The following is a 14279-nucleotide window of genomic DNA, read 5'->3' as shown; positions in this document are numbered from 1 at the left end:
ACAAACGCACCAGCCGGACAATTTAAAGGCGAAGGACTGACTTCCGTTCCTGCGGTGGGTCAAACGCTCGCGAGATTGACGCAACTTCCTCTTCGCACGGAACCGACTTCCAAGATGGTGAGGACGTTTTCTGTCTACCCGGTGTCGTTTAGAAATCCGCCGGCATCCTCCTCCAATCTGACGCTTTTTGTCGGTTTCGGAGCCGTGGTGAATGTTTAATGTTATGTCCGCGCAGATGGGCGATGAATTGTTGGTGTGTTAGTGGCGGGATGGACGCATTCATGCAGTTTGGTGTCGGCGGGCCGACCGATAGCTAAAGTTTCTGTTATATCTCTGTTTTAATTCCGGGGCTCCAGACTCAGACTCTCCGATCTGTCCCGGGACAAACCGGAGCCGTCACTGGACGGAGCTCCTTCAGCTGCCGGCGATGTGTTTAAATCTGTAACTGTTATTAAAGGGGGTTAGCCAGGGAAGCTAACTAGCATTAGCTAACTCAGTGGGACGGTTGCGGCATGTTTGGCTGATGAAGGGAACGTTAAACCGGGTGAGTTTGAGATCAGGGCCGCTGTGGTCTGCTGTGTAGCTTTAATTGAGGTAAAGGTGCAGATGAAGTTGTAACTGGAGCCAAAAGTGTGGGCGGCAGATGCTCATTTAATTTGTAGTATCAGTCCTGAACTAAGCACCGATCTGATCATCACTCATGACTGACTGCATGCACAAACGCAGACGGCTCTTCGGGGTGTGCTGGTCGTTCTTTAGCTTCTGTAGCAGCGGCTGGTTGACACAAACTGTCTCTGGATCAGTTAAGAGCCTTGATATCACGTGGAGGAGGAACAGTCAGAAGTTGTCCCGAGATCTTTGAGATGATTTGGTCTGTTGGTAACTTAACCTTAGACATCGACCAGTCTGAAAACATCATGTATGTTTTAGAGGGGGAAATGTGCCTGACAGAGGCCAAGGTTGCATTCCATCTGATCCATGTGCTCTGTTTCCTCAGTCTCTGGTCATCCCTGAGAAGTTCCAGCACATTCTTCGTGTTCTCAACACGAACATCGATGGTAGGAGGAAGATTGCCTTTGCCATCACTGCCATCAAGGTGAGCATGTCTGAAATACACAACTCATTAAGTCAGCTGCAGGCTCTCAGCATGTATCAAGTGTCTTGTGTTTTCTAAGCTGTGTGTGGGACTTCCCAGTCATGTGGTCATTACTGTGTCCAGTCACACTAATGTCTGTCTTGTCTCAGGGTGTTGGCAGACGTTATGCTCATGTCGTCCTGAGGAAAGCCGACATCGACCTCAACAAGAGGGCCGGAGAGCTGACTGAGGAGGAGGTGAGGACAAGAGTGCAGACTCTCATTTTACCTGTCCACTGTGGGTCTGGACTTCAGAACTGATCTTGGGAGAGCTCTTTGCTTTCTCAACATGACAGTTGGCCTTTGTATCGTTTGGTTGCAGCGTCACTGTAAAGATGAAGGAACAGCACAAAAACATGTTAACACCTTCAGAAATATTGATTTGTGCATGCAGCTGTTAAAATGTTGGTTCTGTGTCCACCTTGTTTGAGGGATAAATACACAACTTATTGTCAGGTTTGAGGAACAACAGCCTGCATTTGTTGCAAATCTTACCTCTAAAATTAAAAACATAAATGTTTGAGGGGAAGTGACTGTATGTCATGTGACTAGTTTTCATAGATGCATCAGCTCAGACAAACTTCAGACAACAGTTGTCTGCAGAGACAGTGGTTGTTCCTCTGGGAATGGTGATATCCACTGTGCGTCCTGTTTGCGTTGTAATTCCATTACATTTTGTCTCCTGCTTGTTGCTCAGGTTGAGAGGGTGGTAACCATCATGCAGAATCCTCGCCAGTACAAAATCCCAGACTGGTTCCTCAACAGGCAGAAGGATGTCAAGGACGGCAAATACAGCCAGGTGGGTGTGGGACTGGGTCCACATGGATCAGAATCTGAGACAGACTGAAGTGTCACCACATCAGTTAAACTTATAGAACACATTGTTGTGTCCCTGGCTTGTTCAGCTCCACTTTGTTTGCATTGTTGGACCAACAATGGGTTGATAGTGGTTGTGTCTCATTCAAGGTTCTTGCCAACGGTCTGGACAACAAGCTGAGAGAAGATCTGGAGAGGCTGAAGAAGATCAGGGCCCACCGAGGTCTCAGGCACTTCTGGGGGTAAGAGATCAGATCCAGTTTATCTCTGTTGGATTTCTCATCATGGTCTGTTGTGCAGAAGAAACATCTCATCTGTGATCTGCATGAGACTTCAGACACCTCTGAAACTAAAAACACAAGTTTGTTCAAAGTCAGAACTAAAAACGTAGCATTTCTGATGTTAAAAAAATCTTATATCCAACATGTATTAATTTAATAGATTTGTTTACTTTAGCTGCTGTTTCAGATTTAAAATGTTCATCTTCAGGTTTACATGTTTTTATGAAGATATTTTTGAGTTGCTGATCAGATTCTAAAATTCCAAAATTCACATCTGGAGTATCTGAATGTTCTCACTTCTTTGTCCTCTTCTTCTGCAGTCTGCGTGTGCGCGGTCAGCACACCAAGACCACTGGCCGTCGTGGTCGCACTGTGGGTGTGTCCAAGAAGAAGTAAACTCCCACCTTCCCTTTGTTTCAATAAAACACCACAGTTCAAACGTCTGTCTGTGTGCTTCTTCAAGCCTGAACCTGATGGGTGTCAGCTCATCGGCATCACCAAATGAACTAAATACATGAATGCCGACGGGTTTAGGATGTTTGAGTGAATCTTCAAACACCTGATCATCCAGATATTGTCTTCGTTTATTGCGTTGCTGAGAGCAAAGAATACAAGTGAACATAAATGCAACAAAAGGAAATGCTGAATTATACTTAATATACAAATATTCAATAAAAACTGAGGTAAAGTAGGAAATGATATGGCTGCAGGAAATCTAAAGTGCATACGGCTGAAGGAAGTGGAGCGGAGAGCTTGATGGCTTTTCAGTTTCATGCTAATCACTTTATTTTGAAGGAAAAAAATCTAAAAACCCTCTGACAAGAAACGGAAAGGCATTACAGATAAAACAGGAAAGCAGACATGTTTGTGTTTAGCCGGATGGGGACCCTCTTCACATCCCAACAAAAAAACAGATACCGTGATGCAAACTGGGATGCAGCCCTTAAGAGAATAAAAGCCTGCAGGAACTTGAATGAGTGTTTGAAGGCTGGAGCTGAAACTGAAGTCATCAGGTTCTGCTGAGAATGTGCTAAGAGCTTCAGTCATTTTCTTACTAATTACAGACTTCATAAATATTTTCAGTTCAAATCATAACTTAACACATTTTCTCTCATTTGGCAACCAAAAACTGATTCTAAAACATTAAAGGTCCCAGATTTTAAGAAGGTAGAACTCCATGAGGTTTTGGATTCTAAATCAGGTCCAGGTTCTATATGAATGAGGTGAAACTCAGGTCTCAGTCTGGAAGAGGGGCTCAGGTCCTCTCTTCAGATTGGCCAGTCTCCTGGAACACTACAGAGATCGTTTTTTGGTGCTGAAAAGCCCAAATATACCTTCTGATGGAGCAACCCTTCAAAATAAATATACCTTTCACACAAATCTTCAAAAACTTGAATTTATATTGAAATGTATCTGATCATGTTCTGGCCTTTTTTCTTTAGAAGGTTTTAGGAGTCTGATTCTGCACATTAAAAAAAAAAAAAATTAAGAATTCTAAATTGATGTCTTTTTTTTTGTGAATTTATGTTGAAGACTTTAAGTTGTTATGACAGGTCTGTTAGAAGAAATAAATAAAATGTGTTTAAGAGAAATAAGTGAAAAAAGAAATCATTTTCAGACTTAAACAGCTTTGTCTGTTAATGAATCTAAAGTGTTGAGAGAACGATCAGCTTGTCTCTGTTGGCAGCAGAGATGCTGTAAAAATCTGTTGTTTAGTGGTCTGCTTTTAGTCCTTTAGAAACAAACAACACAAATCAGCAGAAATGTGCTGAAGAGAATAATATGGTAATAATTCTTATAGTAATGTGAAAATCCTCTCGTCTGCAACGGGAAGACAGACCCTCCCTTCCTCACCCTTCCCTCTGTGGAGGTGGAGGCGGCGGGGGATGCGGAGCTGGCAGTGGAGACTTCTGCTGCGGCTGCTGTTGGTCCTTGGTGGGGGCGTAGTAAAGCTCAAGGGGTTTCCTCACCTTCCAGTATTTCTCATTGACCAGCTCCAGAGTCAGAGAGCCGTTCAGCGTCTGGGAGGAAGAGCAAAAGAGCGGAGTTGAACCAGGAAAAAGAGGAGGAGCCTGTCAAACTGAACTGCTAATGTCAGCTGTCATAAACTTGCAGCTGTACCCCAGTTTTTCTGTGTTTGAAGGCCAAACTGTCAAACGGGCAACAAACAGCAGGAAATACCTTCAAATCTGATTCTTGTGTTTCAGTTTGACCAACTGGGTGACCAACTGATCATATGTTGGCTGTGCAAAAAAAAATTGTAAATTGTGGGACATTTTGTACCATTTAATAAATTTTCATCCTGAAATCAAAAAGAAACAAAATGCTGATTATTTGCAGCCTCACTATTGATACGACAATCTGTTCTAAAATGTAAAGTGGGGAAATGTGTTTGAGTATGTCCCAAAATGTTTCACTGTCCCTTCCAAAAGGATTCACATTGTTTGGTTGCCTGTGTTGAGGTGTGTGCAGTCACTCACAGAGAACTGTCCGCCTCTGGTCATGATGTAGATGGTGTACTGCTTCTCACTGATGTTGCTCAGGCTCGACCCCTCCCCACTTCCTGCCGCTCGCCCACTTTCTCCCCCACTTCCTCCCTCTGCTCCTCTGTCCTCTGCTCCACCCCCCTCTTCCTTCGCTCTGTCCTCTGTCTCACTGTTGGTCCGTCTGTCCTCCAGCGCGATCCGCAGAGCGAGGTATTTGGAAAGATGATCGACTGTGGCGTTGGCAGTTGTCTTTACGTATCTGTAAAGGAATTGAGGGGGGAAAAAAACAAAAATGATTTATTCTTGATTATAAATGGCTTTGAATTGACAGTAAAAGTTTTGCCAGCACAATAATCAATGAAAAATGTAAAACAGGCTAAATGGAAAACTGTTAAGATCTAAGTTAGAAAAATATTTGGAAACAAACTAATGAAACATCTATATAATTGTTCTTAATGCAGGTTATTCCAACATTATCAATTTAGACCAAGACATTTTTTTTGTTAAACAACAACTTAACCCCAGAATAGGTAAAGTGGCCAGCCTCACCTGGTCTGGTTGTAGTCCTGGCCGTGGACCAGCTGGGGGTGTGGTCTGAACACCAGCTCAATCTCCGAGGCCGGCCCCTCTTTGTGGTGTCTCAGTGGAGGTGTTGGACTCCCGCTATCTGCCTCAGGCCCAGAGCCGTCATCTGAGACCCGAGGTCTCTTGCGGCTTGGTCCGGCCTCTGATGGGGTCTGACCACAGGGGTGTGGGGTCTGTGAGGGAGCGGAGTCATGGGACAGGTGTGATCGAGTATCACCATTATCTTCCCCGCCGCTGAAGGTTGTGTTGTCACTTTCTTGAGTCGGCTTCTTCACTCTGTGGTTCCTGCAAGGCGGAGGTTATCAATGACACCGGCCCGTTCTGGTTAACACTTCAACTTCATCTCAAACCAATTAACCAAAGCCAAAGTAAAAAATCTTGAAAGTAAATACAAGTTAATGAAACCAGTTATGTATTTCTATTCACTTAAATTCATCAATTCTCAATCCCTTCACTGTTGACCCAAACACATTGAGTTGTGTTTAAACGAGCTCCTGTTGCATCCTGTTTTCAGATTCTCAAGATAAGAGCAGGAAACTGAACTAAAACAACTGAAACATCACGAACTGGAATCCCTATTTGATCCTGTATTTGGTAGAAAAGGAGATGCTGAAAATGCAAAACATGTTTCAGCTGCTTGTTGGACTTTCTTTGTTTAATCTGTGACCTGCCTCCATTCATCTCCCGGTGTGTCCCCCACCTCTCAGACCTGTAGCGGGCCTGCTGCCGAAGCCCCTCCTCGATGCTGGAGCTCAGCGCCTCTTTGTTGTGCAGCCTGTTGAGTCGATCCAAGACTCGACGCTGGTGGGCCTCATACTCGTCACGGCTCGGATATATCTTTGAGATCAGTGCATCAAAGTTGGAGTCTCGACGCAGTGAACGCCTGGAAACCAATTTCTTCCTGCAGGTTGGACATTCTTTGTTCCTGGAGAGGGAGGGCATATGGCGGTGTGTTACAGAAAACAGAGAATGTCCACTTCAGTTTCCACAAATTCAAGCATGGTGAGACATCACGATGAGCTCCAGTAAAGATATCTCACCCTGATCGCAGCGCAGTCACAATGCAGTCAGAGCAGAAACGGTGCAGACACTCTTTGGTGGTCATGGTGTTCTTCAGCATGTCCAGGCAAATGGGGCACATCAGCTCACTGTGCAGAGAGCGAGGGGACACCGCCACCTCCGTCCCGTCCATGATCGCCTCCTGGACGAACACACTAATGTTAACACTATCATTCATGTGAGGAGAGCAGCTGCCTTCATTCAAATTCATCTACAAAATGTGACAGTGAAATGAGATGGAAATGGCCAGTGTCTTTCACAAACACACCTGAGGGCTCCTGTGCAGCTCATAAAGACTCAGCTCCCAGGTCTTACTGGGAGTCTGGATGTTTACTGGAGCTGCCATAGCTGCTGCTTCCCACGATCCTCACCTGAGAAAGAGTATATATTATAGTATAAACATACATATAATGTACGCTTTCACCTGTAGGAATGATAAGCCACTGACGCTAAACAAAAATGGGTTTTTAAATTGTGGAGAAAAAAAACTGTCATGAATTACATCTTTTCCTGTGAAATCAATAATTCTATCTGTTAAATCATCCGTCATATCTGAACGCAGTCTTCCTGGTTGTGTCGGCCTTTAAATGACTCCGTGAAAAACAACATGAGCCGGAGCTTGATTTTCAGGAACAGTCCTCTGACATCTGAGCAGCAGAAACACCGCTGGATGATGAAGTTTAATTTGGTAAACACGACGAATCTCTCTCACGTTACAAACTGGACTGATTTTATTCGGTTTTCTCAGGTGAAAAGTGCTGTGAGTATAAGAAGAGGGAATGAGAAGTTAAAACTCACCTGAGCTGACGGCCAGCTGAGCGGAGGACACACGACCCCGTCCCGCTAACAGACACACAACAACACTCACACAATTGCGCGATTAACCACGACAACGACACACACGGCGGCTGGCTCCCCGTCGGCTCTTCCCGGGGCCGGTGGACTTCAGGCTGAGCCTCGGACAACCTCAAAAAGACGGAGAAGGCGACAAAATCAACAGCGAAACATTTTCCCAAAGCCTCCGGCTAGCTAACGCTAGCTGCCGCCATCTTTCTTCTTCTTCTCCCCGGAACAGGACGTGTCCTGCTCGGCTGCTGCTCGGCGGGCCGCGGCTCCCCCTGCGGTCAGATGGAGTACTGCCTCCACACAACCAGCTTTCCCTTAAATTGAGTGATTAAGGGAATTATAGAGTTTATTTATCAAACAGGAGACAAAACCGTCTTTAAACCTGGAACCAGACTCAGAACTTAAGAGCATTAAATATTTATTCTATCTAATGGTCATCAGGAGGCTCAGCTGGTTTTAAAAAAAAGTGAATGGGAAAATGGCCCTGTCTTTTCATTCGTTTAATAAGTCAGTAATTATTTTTATTTCATGTGTAACTAGATTCAAGTCATGATACAAGAAATCATCTCATAAAAATCATATAATTGGGCCTCAAATGAGGACCTACAGATCACTGGCAGGTACTGTGGTGCAGTCCTTCCATCAGCAGGTAGCCACACTGCCCAATGCATACCCTAATTTATTAACTCATTTCTTCTAAAAAGGACCATGATTTAAATATTTCTCAAAACTAGAGGCTGAACCCATAAACTCACTAGGAAAAGGTTTACTGGGCTAATAAATCAGGGAGAAAAAGGAACATTTTCCCATAGACTTCAGTACAATCGAGGACTCCTTTCCTTCATTGAGTCGGTTCTGTTATCCACAACACTATATTTGCACAACTTCCAAAGGCAAAGTTTTGGTGACTATCGCTAACAGAACTGTCTTGATAGTTACTATAGAGGAAAAAAAAGAATCTGATGGAATTGTTTTCCTTGGAAGTGTAAAAGCTGTATTACATCACCAGACACTATAATTACACTCAATGTGCAATTTAATTACTCTATTGTTAGATACTATATCTGGAATGAAAACTAACCAAGCAACATTTTCTTCAAGGGTACAGTGTGTGGCTGCACCCTGACAGCACATGAGCTCAGAGGAATATCTGAGTCAGCTGTCACTGTTAATCTTTAATGCTTATCTTGAACTCCAATTGATCATGATGACTAAAATGAAAGATGTGATCAGGCTTTTTAACTTTTTTTCCTTTTTTTAAGTAATATCTACACATATCGCATATTTTGCATATAAAAATAATCTGAAAAGTAACCAGCAGTTTTTCAACTTTGGGTTTACATTTTTTTTAATATCAACATAAAATGAAAACATGCCAATAAAATAACATATCCTCCACATTATATTAGTTGAATAACTGCAGTTCATTACTTGCACTGGCTAATAAAGCTCATTATAAAAATTTTAAGGTGGATATTAGTGTATGTGCATGTTTGAAACAACAATAATATAAATAAACAAAATTAAATAACTTAATTAATGTAAATAAAATTCTTTAGTGAATGTTGTAATTATATAAGTTTAGTGAATCCTCAGTCATGACTGTTTTTGTTGTGGCCAGCAGCTATTTGATTTTAATTTTGTTTATTTTGTTGTTGTTATTTTAAAATGTAGTGCTTCGCAAATTGATTTTTGGGATAAAGGGAAATATGAAATATGATTATTATTCTTTCTGCTCTGTTTCATTCAGATTTAGGAATGTTGTTTATATTGTATCTTTTTTCTTTCTCAATGGATGAAATAAAAAAATAAATATATATATATATGACTTGTTTTCATCAATTTTCTCTTTTCACAGAAAACTGTGGAAGCCCATTTAAAAAAAAGATGAAAACTTAGCCTTGTTAAAAAAAATCATATACTAAGTCATAATTATGAGATAAAAAAGATGCCTTTGCTTATTTAAGTTCCATGGGAATGCACAAGAAAACTGAGTATTTAATTTTTTAGAAATCCACGTTTAAAATAGTCCTTAATGCGTTCACAATCCATTTCAAAAGAAGAGAATTTACACAAAGAGATACTACTCCAACTGTTAACGTAATATCTCACAATTTTGACTTTTTAGCTCATAATTATGACTTTGTATGTATTTTTTTTTTATCAAGGCGGGCTGTTCATCTTTTTTATTTTATTTTTATTAACTGGCGGAAATGGGTTTCCATAGAACCGGCCTCCGCTTTCTTTCTTTCTTTTTTATTTTTTATTAGTGAGAGCTGAAACTAACGCTGGAACTGAATGGAGCTGAATGTGAAATGGAGCAGAAAATCAGATTATTGAATATTCAGAGGTGAGTTTAGATTTTAACCTGCTCTGCTATATTATGGTTGACAAAACACTAGCTTTAGCATGCTAATGCTAAAGCTAACGTTGGCATTAACGACAGAGCGACAATCCGGTGGGCTAACATGAACTGATTTATTTCGCATCTGTAATCGTGTAGCCGATTTAATTCAGCCGAGATTCACCAGCCAAAACACATCAACACTGTTCATTTGAGTTAGCTGAGCGGGCGATAGCTAACCTTAGCTAAAGTTAGCCCGCCAGCTGAGTAAAATGGCGCACATAGCTTGACCAGGTGAACCTTTCACTTTTAAGTTTTGACTAATTTCACCTCGGCATTTTTAAATATCAAATTATTGTACTTGTAGTTCGTTGGCTGGCCTCGTTGTTGTCTGGCTGATGGGGGAAAGGGGCAGATCCATCCATTTGGTTTGATTTGGAGGGGTCACCTGTAACACTCACTGTACTGCACATGATTTGTGAAATGTTAAAATAATCTTTCTTCGTCTCCTCCCGATAATCACTAAATATTCTTTGGTCATACACACTTTCCAGCGTGAGCTTGTAATTTCATTAAATGCCAAACATGATCTAATACACTGGCGTTCAGTCATGAGAGGGAGGAGGTAACGTGACATTAACACAGAGCTTTCCATTTGTGTCTGTTATTCACCTTATTTTTCACGGAAGCACGGAGGCCAGACAGAACGCAGCCAGCTTCCGGTTTTTTGTGCGACACTTCCGGTCCAGCGCTCTTCACCACTGTGTAGCTATTAGCTAACTGGTGTCTACCGCAGCTACAGAGAGATATTTGTGTTTTGTTTTTTTGTTTGTTGTTTATTTAAGTCATGAATTCAAGGAAGGCCGGGGTCTCTTGTGCGGAAACACAGAAAACTGAACCATTTGTGGAATACATGATATTTACGCAAAAAATAATTTTTTGTAGAAAAATGACTTAGGCGATTATTTTAAGAGGGTGATGATTTGTTACATGCAATATGTTACTATATTGTAATATGTTTATAGTCAACACTGTTGACTATTCATGCCACGTAAAGTGCTAGGAAAAGACTTGAATGAAAGAGAAAGATGCAACACTTTCTATTTTTATATTTTACCTTTATTTTACCAGCTAAATTGTTTGAGAACTAATTCAGTTATACTTGGTTTACTGTTTTACAATTAACAATCAAGAATATTCACAATTTGGGCAGCAAAGCGGCATAGTGGTTAGCTCTGTTGCTCCACACTAAGAACCTGAATAAATATTCACAATTTAAAATAATATTAACTGCAATAAACAGAATCAGAATACAATACAGTTTGCTATTTATGTTTAATATTCAGAACTCTGGTTAAATGAATTGAAGCAACTTTTGCACTCACACGCACACACAGTACAAAACTTGTACAAAAGTTAATTTGTTGGCAATGTGATGTACAGTATAACTCACATTCTCACAATAAATATGATAATAAATATAATAATTTATATTGGTTTGAAAGGTTAAATAACAGCCACATCTGCTACTTCAACCGATTAGTGTAAGTAATATATAAGAAATGACCACCACACCCACAATCAGGAGGACGGGTTGACCCTTCCTCTCTTGTCTTAACATTGGCTTTCTTTGATCCACCTTTTCTCAAAAATAAAATAATAATAATATTAATATTGGAAACACAGATGATCGATTGGAGGAGTAAAATATACAAAAAAAGACATACTTTTATTCTACAGTAAACTTATGAGTCCTTCCATCATGAAAGTTGTATAATGCTGCTCTTTAGAGGATCAGGGCTATTACAGCCACCACGGCAGAAATCAGACTGAATCTGTTGCATACTGCAGCTGCTGTTGTGGTGTTGCCTGCTCCATCTCCTGATTCACCCCCTGAATTTGGTCCTTGTCCTGAAGGTGAAGTCGAAGCTGAAGGTGAAGCTGAAGGTGAAGCTGGAGGTGAAGCTGATGGTGAAGCTGAAGGTGAAGCTGGAGGTGAAGCTGATGGTGAAGCTGAAGGTGAAGCTGAAGGTGAAGCTGATGGGGAAGCTGATGGGGAAGCTGAAGGTGAAGCTGAAGGTGAAGCTGATGGGGAAGCTGAAGCTGAAGCTGAAGCTGAAGCTGAACTTGAACCTGAACCTGAACCTGTAGCTGGAGCTGAACCTGAACCTGAACCTGGTGATAAAGTGATTGCTCTTTCTGCTGCTGTTGCTGCCAGTGAAGCAACTGTTTCTGCCACCTGAGCTTGTGCTGCCACAATTTCTGGTTGGACAGTTGTGTTTTCAGCTGTTTTTGCTGCTTTCTCAGTTGCATCAGCTGCTGCTCCTGTCAGATCTGCCACTGTACGTGCCCTTGCTACTAATGCAGACAATGTTTGTGATAGTAGGCCATTTAATTTTCCTTTTGCTTGTTCTGATGCCATTTTCACAGCTGTGGCAGCTTTCTGAACTTCTAACAGTGCTTTTGGTGTTGGATTTCTAGATGCCTCTATTGATGCTGCTGCTTCTACTGCTTGTTTTGCTGCCTCTGCAAATAATGCTGCTTCTTCTAGCCCTGCTGGTGTGGATGACGCAGCTGCTTTAAGTGTTTCTATTGCTTTATCAACTTTTTCAAGCGCCTGTCTTGTTATACTTAAACCTTTTTCCACGTTACCATGTGCAGTTGAATTGGCAGCTGCTGGTAGAGCTTCTGCTGCTGTTGTTAAACATTCTATGGCTGCTGTAGATTTTAAGCCAGCAGCAGCTGCAGCTGCTGTGGTAGCTGCTGAGGCAACTGCTGTTACTGCTGTTGAAGCTGTTGACCTTGCGATTGACTTTGCTTTTGCTGCGTCAGTGCTGGTTGTTGATTGTTGTGCAGCCCCTGCTGATCTTACTGCAGATTGTGCCGCACTAACTGCTGCCTCTGCACTCCTTGCCGCTGCCCTTGTTCCTGATGCCACGAGAGCTTCTGATGCTGCTGTTGCAGTTGCTGTTGATGCTGTAAGTGCTGTTGCTTCTGCTATTAGTGCTACTGTTTGTGCTGCTGTTGGTGCTTTGGCAGATGCTAATATTTCTGAAGCATTTCTTGCTTTTTCAGCCGCTTTGGTGATAACTCCTGTGGCACCTGTTCTGTCACCCGAGGCTGCCATTTTTGCTGCTGTTGCTGCTGCTTCAGCAGCATCTGCAGCTGTTGATGCTGCATCTGCAATTTGTTTAAATTCCTCTGACATTATAGCTTGTAGTGTAGCTTCTAATGCTGCGCTTTTAGCAGCATCAGCAGCGCGCCTTGCTGCTAACACTGCCAACTCTACAGGTTCTGCTCCTGTTCCTACTAATTTGGCAGCTCTGGTAGCCGTATTTGCGGCCGTTATGGCTTTTTCTCCTGCTTCTGATGCTCCAACAGCTGTAGAGGTGACTCCAGCAGCTGCTGCAGCAGCAGCTGCTGCTGATGCTGCTGCTGCTACAGCAGCAGCTGATGGTTCCTCTTCTGTTGGTGTGGTTGGTGTGGAAGGGTTTTCCAGCTGTACAGTTGTACCTGGCAAGACTCCTGCTGATACTACAGCTGCTGCTCTGGAGGCAGAACTTGTTGTTCTTGCTGCATTTATTGCCTGTTTTGCTATTTCAAGGGCTGCTGATGCCGTTTTAGCAGCTGTGTCTCCTGATGTTGCTCCAACTACTTCTGATGCTGTTTGTGCCGCTGCTTTAGTTCTGTTTGCAGTTTTTGATGCCAATTCTGCTGCTGTCTGAGCTGCAGCTTTTGCTATCTTAATTGCAGCTTCTGATTCTGGTGTTGTTGTTCCTATTGTTAATGTGTTAAGAACATTTTTCAGAGTTTCTGCTGCCTCTGCTGCTTCATTTGCTGCTGCTGTTGCAGCATTTATGGCAGCTGCTGCAGTTTCTGGTGTTGGCTCCAATGCTGCAGCACTTGCTGCTAATTTTGCTGCTGCTTGTGCTGCCTGTGTTGCAGATGCAGCTCTTATTGATGCTAAAAGTGGTTGCCCTGCTAATGCTGCTGTTGCCGCTGGTGCTCGTGCTGCTGTTTCGAGTGCTGCTGTGGCAGCTGTTGCAGCTGCATCTGCGGCATTTTGTGCTGCTTCTACTGCCTCTGCTTGTGATGTGTTCCTGACTGCGAATTCTGCGGCGGCAGCAGCTCCTTTTATTGCAGCAATTGAGGCCTTTTCTGCAGCTTCTGCTGAATGCCCTCCAGTGGCTGCTGTCAAAGCTGCAGCTGCTGCTGCAACTGCCGCTGCTGCATTTGTTGATGCTGTGGCTGCTGCTGTTGCTGCTGTTATGGCTGTTGCTAGTGGTGCAGCAGTTGTTGTTAGAATCATTGTGGGTGGTGTGCTGGTTGTTGGAGTTGTGGGTTGTGTTGCATCAACAATGGCTACTGCTGCTGCAGCACTCACTGCTGCCATCCTTGCTGCTCCTGTTGCCTCCCTGGCTCTTTCAGCTGCCTCCATTGCACTCTGACCTGCTGTTCTCTCAGTTGTTGCTGTTGCAGTTGCTTCTGCAGCTTCAGCTGCTTGTTGTGCTTTAGTAGCTGTCGTTTCTGTCAGTTCTGCTGTTATTTTTGCTGCTAATACTGGTAATGACAGTATGCCAGATGTTGATCCATCGACTGCTCTTAGTGCTGCCTGTATTGCCTGCAGAGCGCTTACAGCAGCAGCAGCTGCCACCTTTGTAGCATTTGCAGCTGTCTGTGCAGCCTCTGGTGTTGTTGCAGAAGCAGCTCTTGCAGTTGCAGTTGCTG

At 42.9% G+C, this 14279-nt stretch overlaps 2 protein-coding genes across 3 annotated transcripts; one reads left to right on the top strand and one right to left on the bottom strand.

Moving 5' to 3' along the window:
- Positions 1 to 71: 71 nt before the first annotated feature.
- Positions 72 to 2674, top strand: rps18 (ribosomal protein S18). Its single transcript, XM_029514564.1, has 6 exons — positions 72 to 117; positions 998 to 1096; positions 1246 to 1332; positions 1832 to 1933; positions 2101 to 2192; positions 2552 to 2674. Exons 1-6 carry the CDS (start codon positions 115 to 117, stop codon positions 2625 to 2627), a joined length of 459 nt encoding a protein of 152 aa, XP_029370424.1. The 5' UTR covers positions 72 to 114; the 3' UTR covers positions 2628 to 2674.
- Positions 2675 to 2797: 123 nt separating this feature from the next.
- LOC115051244 (E3 ubiquitin-protein ligase RING2-A) lies at positions 2798 to 7415 on the bottom strand. Of its 2 annotated transcripts, none has more exons than XM_029514561.1 (7): positions 7160 to 7415; positions 6630 to 6732; positions 6343 to 6503; positions 6003 to 6227; positions 5267 to 5587; positions 4712 to 4976; positions 2798 to 4252 (listed from the first exon to the last, which is right to left on the bottom strand). In XM_029514561.1, the coding sequence occupies exons 2-7, from the start codon at positions 6705 to 6707 to the stop codon at positions 4082 to 4084; spliced, it is 1221 nt and encodes a 406-aa protein (XP_029370421.1). In that variant the 5' UTR covers positions 6708 to 6732; positions 7160 to 7415; the 3' UTR covers positions 2798 to 4081. The 2 variants fall into 2 exon arrangements, with proteins under 2 accessions (XP_029370421.1, XP_029370423.1); XM_029514563.1 differs by having other exon boundaries at positions 6012 to 6227.
- Between the last annotated feature and the right edge of the window lie 6864 nt (positions 7416 to 14279).

This window comes from Echeneis naucrates, chromosome 11, assembly GCF_900963305.1.
Source record: "Echeneis naucrates chromosome 11, fEcheNa1.1, whole genome shotgun sequence".
NCBI lineage: Eukaryota > Metazoa > Chordata > Actinopteri > Carangiformes > Echeneidae > Echeneis > Echeneis naucrates.
This window is presented reverse-complemented; position numbering and strand designations above follow the sequence as displayed.

What these genes read in the sequence shown, in the direction of transcription:
- rps18 (XM_029514564.1), top strand. An exon ending in GAGAGCTGACTGAGGAGGAG is followed by an intron (nt 1,333 to 1,831) that starts GTGAGGACAAGA and finishes CTTGTTGCTCAG; the next exon opens with GTTGAGAGGGTGGTAACCAT. An exon ending in GGTCTCAGGCACTTCTGGGG is followed by an intron (nt 2,193 to 2,551) that starts GTAAGAGATCAG and finishes CTTCTTCTGCAG; the next exon opens with TCTGCGTGTGCGCGGTCAGC.
- LOC115051244 (XM_029514561.1), bottom strand. Translation starts at nt 6,707, where the DNA reads ATGGCAGCTCCAGTAAACATCCAGACTCCCAGTAAGACCTGGGAGCTG. An exon ending in GTGACTGCGCTGCGATCAGG is followed by an intron (nt 6,228 to 6,342) that starts GTGAGATATCTT and finishes CTCCCTCTCCAG; the next exon opens with GAACAAAGAATGTCCAACCT. An exon ending in CCAGAGGCGGACAGTTCTCT is followed by an intron (nt 4,253 to 4,711) that starts GTGAGTGACTGC and finishes TCTTCCTCCCAG; the next exon opens with ACGCTGAACGGCTCTCTGAC.